Consider the following 16,444-nt stretch of genomic DNA (forward strand, 5'->3'; position numbering starts at 1 on the left):
GTGTAAACCTCACCTTATTAGTCAGTTTTATGAGATTGAGTTAAGTTTAGAGTACATTTCTTAATATGGTATCAAAGTCATTTTGAGTCTATCTTAGTAATTGTTTGTTAGACTTATCTGGTCATCGTTATTGGATGTCATTGGACCACCCATAATATATAATCTCACGCATGACTAGATAGTTTTGACATGAGAGAGTGTGTTGGAGATCTCATATCGACTAAAAATTAAGATATTTCACAGTAAAAAAAACAAACCTCAATTTTATGAAATTAAAGTTCACTTCTTAATAATTTTTTTCCATATATGTTATGAGATTCTCAAAAAAAAATCATAATTCTATAAATATTAATATAATGTTGGTGTTATTTGATACACATTACGAAAGAGAAGAATAAGAAGATATGGGTTTTATGAAGGCCAATCTTCATTCTGAAATTCTAATTAAAAGCATCCACTTCCGAAAAGAATCACAAACCGACCAATCAAGAATCTATACCAAAAGCATTTCATCACCTCATTTTATTAACTAATAGGCCCTTCTCAAATTGGTCCTCAAAACAATAATTGAAAGGCTTATCCCTTCCCCGCCCATGACCGTCCATTACAGTTACTACTCTCATAAAGTTTATAAAACTTATGTCATTGGTTCTTCCTGGGATTTTACAAAACTAATCTTCAATTTGAGACTTTCTATTTCTTAGATATGTATGTTTTGTGAAAAATCATGTTCAGTCCTTTTTACAAGTTCAAAGTGTGTTCTCAACTTAACCATAATAGTTAGATAGAAACTAAATTTACTATTCAAGATTTTTTACGCTTTCTATTCAAGTCCACTTATTAATGGAAAGATAGGTTAGGAAAAATATGTGCCATTTAGAAAAGAAGTGGCAAATAGGTCAAGCAAACTTTGAAAATCACTGAGACCATTATTTCCAAAGTAGAATCTCTTCAGATATATATAATGCTTGCCAACACTAAACTTGTTATAGAATACATAACCTCACAGTATCCTTCTCCCCCAACATCTCTTTCTTCACCTTCCTTTCCCATTTTCCCTCCTCTTTTCTCCCTCTTTCTCTCTTATGGATATATCAGAAAAGCTTCAACAATATAGATATCACATAACCATAGCAATAGTTGTTTTGTTATCATTCTCTTTGGTGTTATATGCTACTCCACACTTTTTCACCATTCTGGCCTACTTTTGGCCTTTGTTTGCTTCCACTACTTTCTTTTTGGTGGCAATTATAGCATTTGGAGGCATTTCAAAACTCCCAACTGAAGATCATGGTGAAAAAGTTGGTGAAAGAATATTGGATTATGTAGCAGGAAGGACAGAACATGTTCAGGAGGCTCAAAAAGTTCTCAGTAAATGAAGGGTGTAGCAGTTTAGATGGGCTTAGAAACTTCCAAGTATAAAATCTGTGTATCATGCTCTTTCTCATCGAATAGCTGCTAACATGAGACATGAGTATTGTATTTATCCAATATGCTTAAATTTGACGCAACAACAAGAACAAAATAAACAAAGGTAAACTTTTGGAAATGATGTGTGTCAAAATTTTCTTCAGCTTAATCTATGTCTCCTTATCTCATGCCTCTCTGACTAAAACATGATAGTTTTGGCATTAAGTGTTTGAAAATCTACCTTTTGCACCTTCCTTGGCTACTTCAATCACCTAGCCTTGGATTAGATTAGTGCTTTTTTTGTTACTTTTAATTCACATGATAATACAATTGAAGAACAGAAAGTTATACGATGGATTAGGATTTTAAAATTTGAGAGTTTTAATCTTCTTTCTGAGTGGAGTTAAGATGAGAAGTTAAGAGTAACTACAACACATCTGAAACAATTTTCCTATTCTGTATACCAGGTGCATAGGTTAATGAAAGCAGAACTTATTTATATAAATAAAGGAATTTTGTGATTTTTATGTTATGGTGCAGAGTAAAGAAAAAATGATTTTAAAATATTTTTTTAATTTGAGTGGATAATATAAGTCAAGGACTTGAATGATTGACACTCATCAAGAGGCACTTCAGCAGGTAATAAAAAACTACATTAAGGCTTTTAGACAACTTAATTAGACAGCCACAAAACGTAGCTTATGAAGCATGATCTCATTGTTTTTATTTTTAAGTCATTCTTTTACTGTGAGAATATTTTTACTGTTTGACAAAAATACCTAGAAAAGCATATAAGTTATGTTTCTGAAATCTATGAATATGTGGCTATTCAATGTGATTGATAAAAACAAATTTGTCTCCTCTCCAAGGCATATCCTTGTTCTTGTTATTTGTAAACTTAAGAAATAATATCATTCCCGCAAGAGTTACCTCATGTAACTGCAAACTTGTGTTGAAATTATTAGAGAAGTTCTAAAAACAAATAAACTTTATATCATTCAAGAAATCAATGTTTTTACTGCCTAATTTATATGACTGGTAATGAAATCTGAATAGATGTATTAACTAATAAATGCATGCATAGGGAATATTGTTCTTCAATCTTCTACAATTGGTGGCATCACTTGTATAACCAACCCCTGGTAATTTTGAAACCTGAAATAACACTAATCTGACTTTTTCTCTCAAGTAAAATTAACTTAAAATGCACATCAAACTTTATGCTAATAACATCTTTTTGGGCCCATAAGAACAATAGCAAGATAGCACATGAATGCTTTAAAATATGCACACATAAGGACATTACAACCAATAGGCCCAAGAATAAGAACTTGAGAAAGTTGCATCTTGTACATCAACTTGTCCAGAAAGGAACTTGATACCTGTTCTACACCCTTGAGAAATTCTATCACATTATCCCAGAAGAACAACGTTTTTTCCTCCCTTTTGAGCAAGTTCTAAATTAAAACTCGTCAGTAGTATGTATCGAACCATTGTCTTAACTCCCAAGCAGACAATTTAGCTCTACACAAAACTTAGATACAACATAGATACTGGTTAATAAGTGTTTTTTTTTTTTTAATTGAGATGAAATTACAATTTTGATTAAAGATCAAAATAATTATATTACCTTTTTTTCCTCTTAACAAAGTCAATATTATAAGTTTTTAAAAATTCTTAGGATTTTGGCTCTTTTCCTCCGCTCGTTGAAGAACACTGTTTCGGCGATTGTAGGATGCAAATTCTGGGCATTTTGAGTGCTTTGTACGAGTCCTGAGTTTGTTGGTTGTTCATCAAAACCAGTACAAAAAACCAATATTCACACTCTTTTATTTCAAATAAAAAATTCCAAAGGTAATTTGGGGATTTAAAATATGACTGTTTCTTCCTACACCTCCATATTTTCTTCTGCCACCTCCATGAAAATACATTTTTATCCTTTTTTTTCATCTCATAGATTAGTTTCCAGATTATGTAATCTGGAACACATTTAAAAAAAACTTCTGGATTACATAATCCGGAAGCTAAATAAGACTTTCGCATTATGTAATCCGGAAAGTAATCATGCATCTAAAAAAAGCTTCTGGATTACATAATCTAGAAGCTAATTATAAATTTGAAAAATGACTTTCAGATTATGTAATCCGAAATATTATAGAGGGACATTTTTAGAAATTCGAAAATTTATGGAGGTTAGAGAAAAAGGTATGTAGGTGCAGGAAGAAACCGTCTAAAATATTTATATGGTGCAGGAATCAAAATCCATTGTGGATGAGATCCAGACCCATCTCTTTCCCTTCAACTGAAGGCCCAATAAACAAACTAGCCCAAATTGAATTCCTTTTCTTTTTGGTGGAAAAAAACTAGAACAGGAGTTCGGAACACGATGAACCAGAGAACAAGGGTTTCAGCTCTTTGCACTCCTGCTCTGTGGTATGTCACTCACTCACTTTCATTAATTTTCTTGAAATCTCTTCTTCTCTGTGTTCAACCAAGTTTTTCATTTTCCTTGTTTCCAATATTTTCAAGCTTCTCTTTCTGTCAGCCCAAAACCTGTTTATCTTGCCAATTTCAATATCTGCTTTGGGAATTTTTGGGTATAAGAAAATAAATCTTTTTATTATTATTTACCTTGCCCATTATTCGATTTTCTACTATTTTCTGCTCATGTTAAGGTTTTTAGTTTGTTTTTTGACACTTCCTGTTTCCGGGTCTGTTAAGGTTTGAAACTGACTAATTTCAACACTCCGTTCAAATGACATCCATACCTTCTAAAAACCTATGTGTTCGGAGGCAACAATGCCCTTGTGGAGATTGGAAGTGTTATATTACGTATGAGGGTGATTCTGAAGAGGGTTCTGCGGCACCTGAATTGGTGAAGGAAGAGAAAGCATCTTCTGGGGCTATGATTACTCCCTATGTTGGAATGGTTTTTAAGAGTGATGATGATGCTTTTGAGTATTATGGCAATTTTGCTAGGAAGAATGGGTTCTCTATTAGGAAGGAAAGGTCTAGAATTAGCCCCCAGTTGGGGATTTACAAGCGTGACTTCGTTTGTTACCGGTCCGGCTTTGCCCCGGTGAAGAAGAAGCCTAATGGAGAACACCATAGAGATAGGAAATCAGTGAGGTGTGGATGTGATGCGAAGATGTATCTATCCAAGGAAGTTGTAGAAGGGGTTTCCCAGTGGTTCGTTGTGCAGTTTAGTAATGTGCACAATCATGAAATTTTGGAAGATGATCAAGTGCGTCTTTTGCCCGCGTATCGTAAAATTCACGAGGCTGATCAAGAGCGTATACTCTTGCTCTCCAAGGCAGGGTTTCCAATTCATCGGATAGTGAAAATGCTTGAGCAGGAAAAGGGAATTCAAGGGGGCCATCTGCCTTTCTTGGAAAGGGATGTGAGGAACTTTGTTCAAAACCGCAAGAAGGTTGTTCTAGAGAATGAGGCATTGCTCAGTGAGAAAAGGGAAAATGATGTATTGGAACTTCTTGAGGCGTGCAAAGTGATGAAAGAAGCAGATAATGAGTTTGTGTATGATTTCACTGTGGATGGGAATGATAAGGTTGAAAATGTAGCTTGGTCATATGGCGACTCAGTTAATGCAAATGCTATGTTTGGTGATGTGGTTTATTTTGATACTTCTTATAGATCGGTCACTTATGGATTGCTTTTTGGAGTATGGTTTGGTATTGATAGCTACGGCAGAACTATTTTTTATGGTTGTGTTTTATTGCAGGATGAAACACCTCAATCCTTCTCATGGGCATTACAGGTTTGCTACTAGCATCCTCTGTATAAGATAAGATTTTACTTGTTCTTCTGTAAAACTCCTCTTATGGTGATTATTCCTCAATACAGACTTTTGTCAGGTTCATGAGAGGAAGATGTCCACAAACTATTCTAACTGATCTAGACCCGGGACTTAAAGATGCGATTCTAAGTGAATTTCCAGGAACTAAACATGTCGTTCCTCAATGGAATATTCTACACAAGGTACCCTGTTGGTTTTCTCCTACTCTGGGTTCTCGGTATGCAGAATTTAAATCTGAGTTCGATGCCTTATTTCACATTGAGAATACAGAGGAATTTGAACTTCAGTGGAGCCAGATGATTTCTGTGTTTGGACTTGGTTCAGATAAACATGCTGATTTACTATATACTGTCCGAGAATCCTGGGCCCAAGCCTATGTAAGAGGTTACTTTCTGGCTCGAATGGCGACAATGGCTTACTCAAAGTCTATAGATGCATTTTTGAAAAGGATTTTCTCTGCTCATACGTGTTTGCGTAGCTTCTTTGAGCAGGTATGTTGGCGAGAGGTATCTTGTCTTGTATGCTAACTTGCCATTCTAATGATTTTCTTCCTTATCATTCTTATGCTTGCAGGTTGGCATTTCTGCAAGTTTTCAACATCAAGCACTTAAGGAGACTCAATTTATTCAGCTCAAAACTTGCATACCGATTGAAGAGCATGCACGGAGTGTTCTCACTCCTTTTGCTTTTAATGCCTTGCAGCAAGAGCTGTTGCTGTCCATGCAATATGCTGCATCCGAAATGGCCAATGGATCGTATATTGTGCGGCATTTCAAAAGGATGAACGGAGAACGGCTTGTAATATGGTTGGTTGAAGATGATCAGATACACTGCTCTTGCAAGGAGTTTGAATCTTCAGGAATACTATGCAGGCATGCTCTTCGTGTATTTGTAATAAAAAACTACTTTCAGTTACCTGATAAATACTTTTTAGGTAGATGGAGACGGGAATGCTCATTACTTGTTAATGATGATGATAATAATCAAGGCATTGGAGAGGAATGGTTTCAAGAATATCAGTCCCTAGCTGAAACTTTATTTCAAGAATCATCAATTACAAAGGAGCGATCTGAGTATGTGCGTAAAGAACTGACAAAAGAACTTACTAGGATTCTTAACGAGGTTAGAAATCTCCCTGAGGCTGATGGAGTCTGCATGAACATGTTAGTCTCATCAACCAACTAGTTTGGATGTTTAGTTGAGGAAGTGACTATTCTACCTGTACATTCGGTTATTATTTGTTGCATTAGTACGCACAATAATAATTATTCATGTGTAAGAGAGAAGGGAAGAATTGTATAAGGTATTTTTTATTCAATGTATAAGAGGGAGTAAGAATCATATTTTAATTTGGAGACACTGGAGGAAAATATAAAAATCATGAACTTCAATATCAACACATTGTATTAGTTTTTGAAAAAATTGTCGCCAACATCAACTTCATGTATTGAAAGGGTCTTTGAAAGAATTGTCGTCCAGCATCAACTTCATTAATTTTGTAACTCTTAAAGAATTTTGTAACTCTTAAATGATAGATATGTGAGTGGATAATTGTTATTATTTGTTGAAATATTATTTTAATATATTTTTTTTCTACTATGCATGGTACATTCTCTTGTCAATTTCGCTTTAACTTATTAATATTTATTGTATTTCAAAAATTTTCTACACATTTTTTATAATTACAATTATTTTTTATTTTTTTATTAAAACAAAAAATAAGTATGATAATTTTTCATTTTCCAACAATATTATATAATTTGTATTTGTTTTTAAAGCAATTCTTAGACAACAGAGAAAATAATGTTTTAATTAAAAAAAAACTAAAATGCACAAATTAATGAATCATGTTTATTTTTTTAATTATTTTTAAACACAATAATAAATTTGTAATTTTACTTTTTTTATAATTAAAAAAATTAAAATATAAAGTTTCACGCTGAGACTACCAACTTGTGCGTGGACTATATATTATCGGTGTTCCGATAACGACCCGATAGCGGATAACTTGATAAGGTCTATGAAATGTCTTTATCTTTAGTCGATGTGGGATCTCCAACATACTCGTCTCGTGTCGAGGCTACCAACTCATGCGTGAGACTATATATTATGGGTGATCTGATAACTGTTTGATAGCGGATGACTTTATAAGGCCAACAAACCCTTTCTCGCTTGATAGACTCTAAATGACTTTGATACCATATTAAAAAGTGAACTTTAAACCTAATTCAATCTTGTAAAATCGACTTATAAGGTTAGATTTATACTCACTTATAAACTATAAACTATAAAATGTCTTTATCTCCAGTAAATATATCTAATAGTTTTGAAATTATTTACTAGCAATTAATGTGATAATTCTCTAGGTTCACCACTGATACGTCTGTCGGAGTCTTAGTGATCAATACCACATTTTTTGTGTTTTCATATATCTTTTCTGCTAATTGATATAATGTAATATGAACTAGCTTCTTTGAGTTGATCTAGTTAATTGTATGTGAGTGAACTAGTGGCCACATTTCTCTTCAATTATTTGTTCCTCCCATCTTAGCTGAAAATTTGGACCCACGACAGTGATTGATGAATGAACATAGGGCTGGGAGTTGTGCAATTGTTTTTTTTACAATCAAATGTCATTTTTATCAGACAAAGTTTTCAACAGAGTTGTTATTTTGTTAAAGATGGTTGCTGTGGTGATCCATGCTACATTAAATTATGTTGTACGCTTCTATAATTCCATTTGTTGGAACATGTGCAAACAAATGTAATTGGTTTTGTGTTCTTAAGTTGCATGGCTTCACCCTCATCATCATGCTAGTGTCCCTGACCTTTCTAGATTTCTCCTTTTAAGAATGAACAGGTAAGTGTTTGGCATCATATTTTGACGTGATTCCTTGGATCATCAACTCCTCATGTTCAATATAAGAGGGTCCCTCCCTAGCGACCATGTCCATGGTATTTGGTAACAATACAAAGGTTGATCAAGAATAACACTGTTCACTTTCTCTTAGCCATGAGTTTTTCAAATGTTTTATATATCAGGGAATATGTTGATTGTATTCATGGAAAATTATTGTTTGCAATTTATTTTGCGTTTCAGCATATTAAGAAATTCATGAAAGTTATAATGAAAACGAATGGACGACAAAACTGATATAAAAAAAACTAATAAACGACAAATAACATGTCTATTCTGGCAAAAACAAAAACGGCTGTTATTTCCACAAACTGCATAATAGAAAAGAAAACCACACAGTGCTAAATTGTGTTACATATTTACACAGAAAGAAAATTACAGAATCTGACAAGAAATAATTGGATTAACTGCTGCAAATTTCCCATGGTCACAATTTTAATTTAGATGTCATTTTAAAGTTTGGTTGATTACTAATATATATATATATATATATATACATATAAGTGTCTTTACATTTTAAGAAATTAAAATTAAAAAAAAATATTAAAAATCATATGAGAAATTAATAATCATAAAAAATATATTTATCCAAATCTCACAAGAAAACCCTAAAATCACTAATTAGTTATGGTGAAACTAGGGTTAACTGCCATATTTTTAGAGAGATACTATTTTGACTTAAAATTTTCTTAACACTTAGACTAATAATAGAAAAAGATGAAGCGCGTTTGTGAAATATTTAGAGAAAAATAGCATTGTTCATAATCGTACTCCATGATCTCAGGACATGTTGTAACTAGTATAAGTTTGAATGTATTAGTTATAACATGTATTAATTGTAATTAAATCATAAGAATGTTAAGTGCAACACATGTTTTAATTTAGATCCAATAGTAAAAAAAAAATATCAAATACTATAAATAAACATAACAACTAAGATAATGATACATTATTAATTACACCGAAACATCAATACTTATTTCACACAACAGAAAGAAAGAAATAAGTCATTCCTTAATTATTTACTCAATCTCTCTTAAAAAAAATATTATGCCATAAAAATATTTTATTCATTTTAGTTAAAGAAATATCATAATTTCTGCTATTGACCTGAACTTTGTCTTTCTTTTTAATTTCAACAATTGAGATACAGTTTTTTTTGTATAATCATTGATCAATTGTAATATGAATTTCTACATTGATTCTTGTGCCTCTTTTCTACATTATTGTCCTTCCCTGTATTTCCTTCGCATAAAAGAAATTCTTCGTAAAATCATTCGTATTCTTTGTGGAAAATTCTTGGAATATATCATTCTCTTTTTCTATAATGCAAGTTGAGTCCAATTTAATTGATTCTTTCTTTCCTGATAAAAAAAAAAGTTGAGATATTGAATCATATATAAGTTCATATTCAATTTCGTTGTATGGATGATGTGCTTATTATTCAGAGTCTGAATTAAAAGAATCAACAATTGTAAATTAAGGAGAATATAGAAGAAGAAAGACAAGACGAGAGGAACATAGAAGTAAGATCAGGTTATTGGGCTAAGATTCAACGCAACAGCAACTTAAAAACGACATGACATAAATTCTGCATACTGAAAATGAGAGAAGCTTTTGAGATATGGAAAACATGCATAGTTCTGCATATGCAAACAAAAGTGGCTAAGTTGCAATAAGCTTTAGTTATTTGAAATAGACTGAAGCACTTTATTTTTTGTCATCTTTTATTATATAAAATGTACTAATTAAACTGCAATAAGCTGTCTTTGAGCTTCAATTCTTATCTCTTCTTTCATTTTCCTTATGAACTCTTCAAACTTTCTGTTCAGTTCATCAGTATTTAATAACTCTTCATTATTTGTTGTAGTAGTTGCTTCTGCAAGTTCATCATCTACTGCCACCTCAACCTCACTATCTGATTCTCCTTCTTCGATCTCCTCTTCTGTAATGTAACCTCCACTTTCTCTTCCTTCGGTTTTGGTACACAAAGTGTTTTGTTCTTGGTCTTCATAAACTTCTTCACTGTATTCCTCTGGCCCCTTCTGTTCTTCAACCACCAGACAAACATTCTCTGGGGACGCAAAACATTCGACCAGAGGGGCAACTACCATGTCAGAAACTGTTGTTGTTTTTGTCTCTGACAGATTGGAAGGCAGAAGCTTATCGAAGTCAGAATCTGAAGAGTTAACGAGTGCCGTCTTGGCTACAAATGCAAGGATTCCGTTGCAAATGAGGAACATGTATTTTCTCTCAAGGGTGTGAGTGAACATGGAGAAAAGGCACGTGGAGAAGTAGGCATTGAACGACTGAGGGTGTATGGAAAAGCCAGAAGAGTACCAAACGAAAACAGAAAACACAGAAACTGAGAGAACAAACTGCAAAGTTCTTTTCAAAAACTGTTTGTTGTTGAAATATCCCATCAAAACCTGATCCTTCCTTTGGCTTTGATCCATGTTGGGTAGCTAGCTGCTACCTTTTTTTCCTAGCTGACTCTTTTGCCAACGAAAGAACAGAGAATATTACGTGATTGAAAATTTGTGAGAGTTTGAGGAGATGATTTTGAAGTAAATGATGAATTGTGTTTCTATAAATTTGTGTCCTGGTGTGTACTTATGTGGTGTTGAGTGAACACTGAACTTCATGCTCCATCTATTTATACTAAGCCTAAAGCTATGGTTTATTGGGTTGTTACGTAACTTAGCCAAATGGCCTAATTTTATGGATGGTACGGACACGAGAAAGATATGCACAAGAAAATTTTCAACACTAGTCATAATTACATAACATTATTGGAAGTTTCAAATTGTGTTCTTAATCTCAAATTTTGACATCAGTATGATAGACCAAAATAAAAGAGACTAAGCATTCTGGAAAAAGAATTGGAAGTAAATAATGGAAAAGAAGTGAAGGTTCTAGGTGTCACTTTTCTTCCTCGTAAGCTAGGTAAAAGAAAAAAATGATTTGGTGCTTAATTTCCCTCAACAATGCGTACTCAATAATTTGTGTACATTCTGAAATTTGTGGACCCATCACACGTTATCATTTGAGGGCTACCATGTTACCATTTGTTTCATGCTTTTTGTCTTAGATATATTTGAAAGAAAAAAAAAACTATCAATAGAAATAAGATACGTAAACTTGTAATTTTTATTTGTTCTCATAATTGAATTTTAATCTGTTCTGATAATGAGAATATATAAATTTTCTCTAGATTTATCAGAAGGGATTTTTTTTATCAGAAACAAAAAAAGGTTGTGTTGAGAATTGGGATATACATTTGATAGAGCATGGTGTTGTGATCTTTAAAGCAAACTCGTATAAGATAAATTCTTACAATCTCTAAGATAAATCATATCAACACATTTTTTTCATAGCTTAAATGCTGTTAGGGGTTTATTACAAGAGAAAACGTGTCGCAGTGCCTGTCAACTATAATAATATTTTTTTTTATACACGGAAGAATATTTAAGACAAATAAATCATGAGAAAACTTATTTATGATATTAATTACAGCATTACTTTCAACTCAAAATTTTAAAAGTATAATTTTTATTTTATTTTAAAATTATGATTTTTTTATGTATTTTTCTTTTATACTTAATATGAAACTTTCAAATTATACTTATTATGTTCCTAATATTTATAGAAAGTTAGGGAAACAAATAAATGAAGAGAGATGAAAAAATTTATCCTTTTGTTATTAAAAGAAAGAGTGAATTTCTTTCTTTTGGCTTTGATAAAAAAAAATCATTTTGGCTTTATGATGAAAAAAAGGATAGAAATATGATATGTGTAAAATGATAGAAAAAATGGTTTCCTTCTTCTACCAAAATCTTTCCTTTCCTTTTCGTTCCATAAAGAAAATAAGGAAAACAATAAAAAATCACAAAAAAATCAAGTCTCTAACTTGTTAATTTCCATTTAAAAAGTGTATCTTGAATAAAAAAATGTAACTTTTACATTAAAAGAGTTATGAATATTTGGCCTTCATTAGAAAACACAATTAAATTTATAAATTATACGAATTATTTTTTTTGGACTATTTGGAATCATAAAAATGACATTATTTTCAAAAAAACAAAAATCGGACAGTATTCAAATTTTTACTCTGATCTAGAAAAAATCTTGGGCTTGGATCACTTATCCGAAAGCCAATTTTTTCTGATTTTTGTTGATTTTAACGTGGTTTTTTAAGTGGTTTTCTTCTGTACTATATATGGATTGAAGTACTGAGAGCTTCATATTTTTTAATTTTTATTGTTGATAAAAAAAAATAATATATATATATATAAAAGTACATATAGACATACATTTTCCTCATCCCACGCCGAAAATAAGATAGCAATTGTAAATAAAATTAATACAACTTTAAAAAAGTATTACAAGTATCTAAATGGAAAATAAACATTAAGAAAAACTTTTCTTTTACGAAAGACTTTGTGGGAGATTAAAACCAAATTTTGAAGATAATAGAGGACTAATTTTGTAAATAAAAGCATTGTTCAATTTCCAAAATGTATTTACAAATTCTAAAGTATAGAAAATTTATAGAAAGGTGCAAATGCATGAGCAAAGAAAATGGCATTTCACTTAAATAGGCTCGATCAATGCACATGTGAAGGTAAGAACAACTAAAAACTTTATAAAGGAAATTAATCTTAGTTGATAAATGGTCTAAGGCAATTCTGATGAAATGTAGCACCACGTAGTCATTCCACAATTATTGAGATATTTTTGGTACAATAATTATAGTTTAATCATCAATGTTGAAGCTTCTCTAGCCAAAAGCTTTTCAATATGTCACCACGTGTCATGTTTGTGCTGTAAATAGTTTAATCAACCCCTCCAATTGGAACCAAATATTTGAAGCTTGAATCCTTGAATCATGCACAATGATTCCATTATTATCCAACCCCATACACTTGTCCCAACCACAACAACTAACTCTTTCGTAACAAGTTCATCAATGGGAACTCTGTTATAAATAGAAAGGAACGTAACGTTAATACAATTTTTAACTTTTCTGTTCACAGATTGTGAGCATTGTTTTTTTCACTTGTTGAGTTGTTGTGCTTATCAATAATCTTCTTCAACTCAAACCAATTAAATGATACTTTGATAATAAAATAACTGTTCAAATTATCATATTTTTGCTTGTAGAGAGTGCTTAAACGTCTAATTTTTCGAAGAGAATGCTATTTTTCATGTTTCGTTTGTGTTATAGAAATAACACTCTTAGGAAATTAGTCTTTTTTTAACTTTTTAGTCAAGCGTATCACGGAATTGTTCCCGGTTATTCCGATAAAACTATCATATTATATTTATTAAATTATTTAATGTGATAAATAATCAGAATTGTAGATATTTTAATTCAAAATAATTTTTTTAAGAACATTATACGTTTCTCATGTATGGAAAAAATTGTCATTGCTCCCTTGTTTTTAACATGAGAGATATGGTAAAAATATCATTCGGGATTTTAAATTACTAATAAAGAACGTGTGATGATAGAGAATCTTTTTCATATTTGAAAATCGCGATTACTTGCAATAAAAATAATTAGATTTTATTTGGTTAACCAAAAATATTATTAAGAAGAATATTTAAGTAAAATTCTAGAAATCTTATTTTTTTATTTTATTACCATATTAAAATATTTAATAAGAGTAATACGGAATTTCTTCATTAAATTTTTTATTTAAATTTAGAAAAGTTACACTCTCACATGTTTGTAGAATTTATTTTTTTTGTGAGAAAATAATCATTCTTGAGAACAATAAATTAAAACCACAAGATGAAAGATATATATAATTTTTAAATCTCATATTTTTAGAAAATTATAATTCTTTCTTCTACCAAATATTTCGATATTGGAATTTAAGATTTGTCACAGTTATATTTGCTTTGTGATAACAAGTATCATGACAAGTACCACCAATCTTTCAAACACAATTCTATTCGAGTTCAAATATAAATATTTTAAAAAAACTTAGATTATTTGTAATATACATTTTTTATAAATAAAAAAATTAAATGTCCTGTAGGATCACTCCATTATTACGTTTTTCTAACATTTGATTTCTACCTTAAACAAACCATCATTAAAATTACTCTTGATAATAATAAAAAAAAAGACTAGTTTCTAGTGTTATTCACCATAAACTACGTAAGACAGCAATAATGGGGAACAAGAAAAGTTAGCCATACATAAACAGAAGTGCCCCATTACCGACACGTATCACCATGAACAACCTCAACCCAAAAACACAACATAAACACAGTAACAAACACAAGCGTACGTGGACAAGGACACATATTACCATACCATTATCATCAGATACCACGGTCAAGTACACAAAACTTGAAAACTTACAGAGAAAAAACACAGTGTTGATGATGATCATGGCCACAAGAATGCTCCCATTGCAAAAGCTCTCTTCTCATCAACACTGCCCTTTATACTTAATCCATATTGCTTAAGAAGCAACTCCACCTTCCACTCCTCCATGCTCTCATACTCCTGTTTGGTGTAGCGTGGATAGTGAAGTGGCATTTGAAACCCTGAACAAGGCTCCTTCAAATTGTTTGAAGGACACAACCCCCTCTTCACCTCTCCATTAGGGTCCCCTTCATTCTCCTTCCTCTTCTCTTCTTCCGTAGGGTACCCCACAAGATGGCAAGCTGAGTGGAGAAGCCATCTAAGAGCCATTTTATAAATTCTATGTTCCTATGAAAAACGGATACTGCATGGACACAAGCAATATATATAGGAGAAGGTGCACAATGTAATCTGTGTGAGACAAAAAAGTGCGCATTATTCGCGTTAATTAAGGAAATTAAGAACCTTACGACATGTCTATGAATTTAGTATTCGTATATTTTATGTGATGTTTGAAATTGGGTTGTTACTTGCCCTGAGAGCTATCATATATGAAATATGTGGGTGGGGATGCTTGGAGTATCTTAATAGGTCAAGTTGTCCTCGCTGGTTCTTCATCTATTTTTTAATTGCTACCTTATTATGTGCTGTTATCAATGATTACTTTATGGACGCTGCTTCTTGTTAAAGAATTAAGAAAATAATAAAGTATTTCAGATATTAAGAATTTAAAACTTTCTATTATTTAATTAAATTTTGGTATTTTGATTGATATTTGCCTAATGCTATAGCAAATGTATGTCCATGACCGTGGCTTTATATATCAATAGCTTTCTAATTACGATCAGAATATTTTTTATGGGTCTGTTTATTTTTAGAGAAAATATATTTTTTCCGCAATTCATAAATTTTTTAAGGTCAAACTAGATGATGGACAATACAATGTAAAAAAATAGATATTCATGAAAATATTAAAAGTAAAAAGATAAATATAAAACTAAAAATTATTAATAAAAATTTTAGTGACAATATGAAATTATATAAATTAAATATATAATAAACTAAATATTTCTATTCTGAAAATTTTCTTTATAAAGTTATAAATAATAATTTTTATTGTTTTTTCTTGATAAAATAAAATTTAAAAATAATTTACTATATAACATATTACTGAAAAATCATTAAATAAAAACTAATTTTAGAAAAAAAAATTAGTCACTAACAAAATACTCTTTTATAAACTTAAAAAAATTATTGATATTATATGTAGTTTCTAAATTTATAAATTGATATTTAATTAGTTAATCGGTATCTAATTAGCTATCAATTTTAGAATTTATACTAATTATTTTTTTTAATATTAGTTTATATTTAATGATTTTCTTCTACTTATATAAAATAAAAAAATAATTTAAAAAATTATAAGAATGAAAGGAAGATTAAATGTTAATTTATAGTTTTTTGGGATTTTTTTACCAGATTGGTTTCAAATTCAAAAAGAAAAAGTCAATAACTATAATAATATATTAGTACACTAGACATCTTAATTTAAAATAAAAACAATAAAATACGAAAATGAATTAAGGACAAAATATTAATTTTATATCTTATAAACATAAACTTTCACTGGTGGAAACAAAAAAAATTGAATGTTAACTTATAAAATGTTCTTAAAAAAAATCAATGTAAAATTTGCCTTTTTAATTTTTTATTGATTTATAAATGTTAATTATTAAATTTTTCAATGATTTTCGTTTTTCAAATTTTCTACTCCAATTGAATAAAATTAATTTTTCATCAAATAAATTTGATTAAATGTATAAGAATTTAAATTAAAATAAATTAAATACTTCTAATATATTTTTCCAAAAAAAGTTAAATCAATTTAACGTTAGCACGTTAATTATGAAAATAGCCCAAA

The 16,444-nt window shown here is 30.6% G+C and overlaps 3 protein-coding genes across 4 annotated transcripts; 1 reads left to right on the top strand and 2 right to left on the bottom strand.

Annotated features, from left to right (window-relative positions):
* The first annotated feature begins 3,759 nt into the window (after positions 1-3,759).
* FRS10 (FAR1-related sequence 10) lies at positions 3,760-6,579 on the top strand. 2 transcript variants are annotated; one of them, XR_016521658.1, is made up of 5 exons: positions 3,768-3,843; positions 4,132-5,185; positions 5,272-5,406; positions 5,495-5,715; positions 5,798-6,579. XR_016521658.1 is itself a non-coding variant. In XM_068640167.2 (4 exons), exons 2-4 carry the CDS (start codon positions 4,166-4,168, stop codon positions 6,407-6,409), a joined length of 2,076 nt encoding a protein of 691 aa, XP_068496268.1. In that variant the 5' UTR covers positions 3,760-3,843; positions 4,132-4,165; the 3' UTR covers positions 6,410-6,579. The 2 variants fall into 2 exon arrangements, 1 of the variants encoding a protein (XP_068496268.1); XM_068640167.2 differs by having other exon boundaries at positions 3,760-3,843; positions 5,272-5,715.
* A 3,083-nt stretch (positions 6,580-9,662) lies between these two features.
* On the bottom strand, positions 9,663-10,757 carry LOC137832147 (uncharacterized). The gene has a single exon (XM_068640169.2). The coding sequence runs from the start codon at positions 10,595-10,597 to the stop codon at positions 9,890-9,892; it is 708 nt and encodes a 235-aa protein (XP_068496270.2). The 5' UTR covers positions 10,598-10,757; the 3' UTR covers positions 9,663-9,889.
* A 2,225-nt stretch (positions 10,758-12,982) lies between these two features.
* Positions 12,983-14,882, bottom strand: LOC137833144 (uncharacterized). The gene is made up of 2 exons (XM_068641508.2): positions 14,518-14,882; positions 12,983-13,119 (listed from the first exon to the last, which is right to left on the bottom strand). Exon 1 carries the CDS (start codon positions 14,851-14,853, stop codon positions 14,545-14,547), a length of 309 nt encoding a protein of 102 aa, XP_068497609.1. The 5' UTR covers positions 14,854-14,882; the 3' UTR covers positions 12,983-13,119; positions 14,518-14,544.
* Positions 14,883-16,444: the final 1,562 nt, after the last annotated feature.

This window comes from Phaseolus vulgaris, chromosome 6, assembly GCF_051622355.1.
Source record: "Phaseolus vulgaris cultivar YP4 chromosome 6, ASM5162235v1, whole genome shotgun sequence".
Lineage (NCBI taxonomy): Eukaryota > Viridiplantae > Streptophyta > Magnoliopsida > Fabales > Fabaceae > Phaseolus > Phaseolus vulgaris.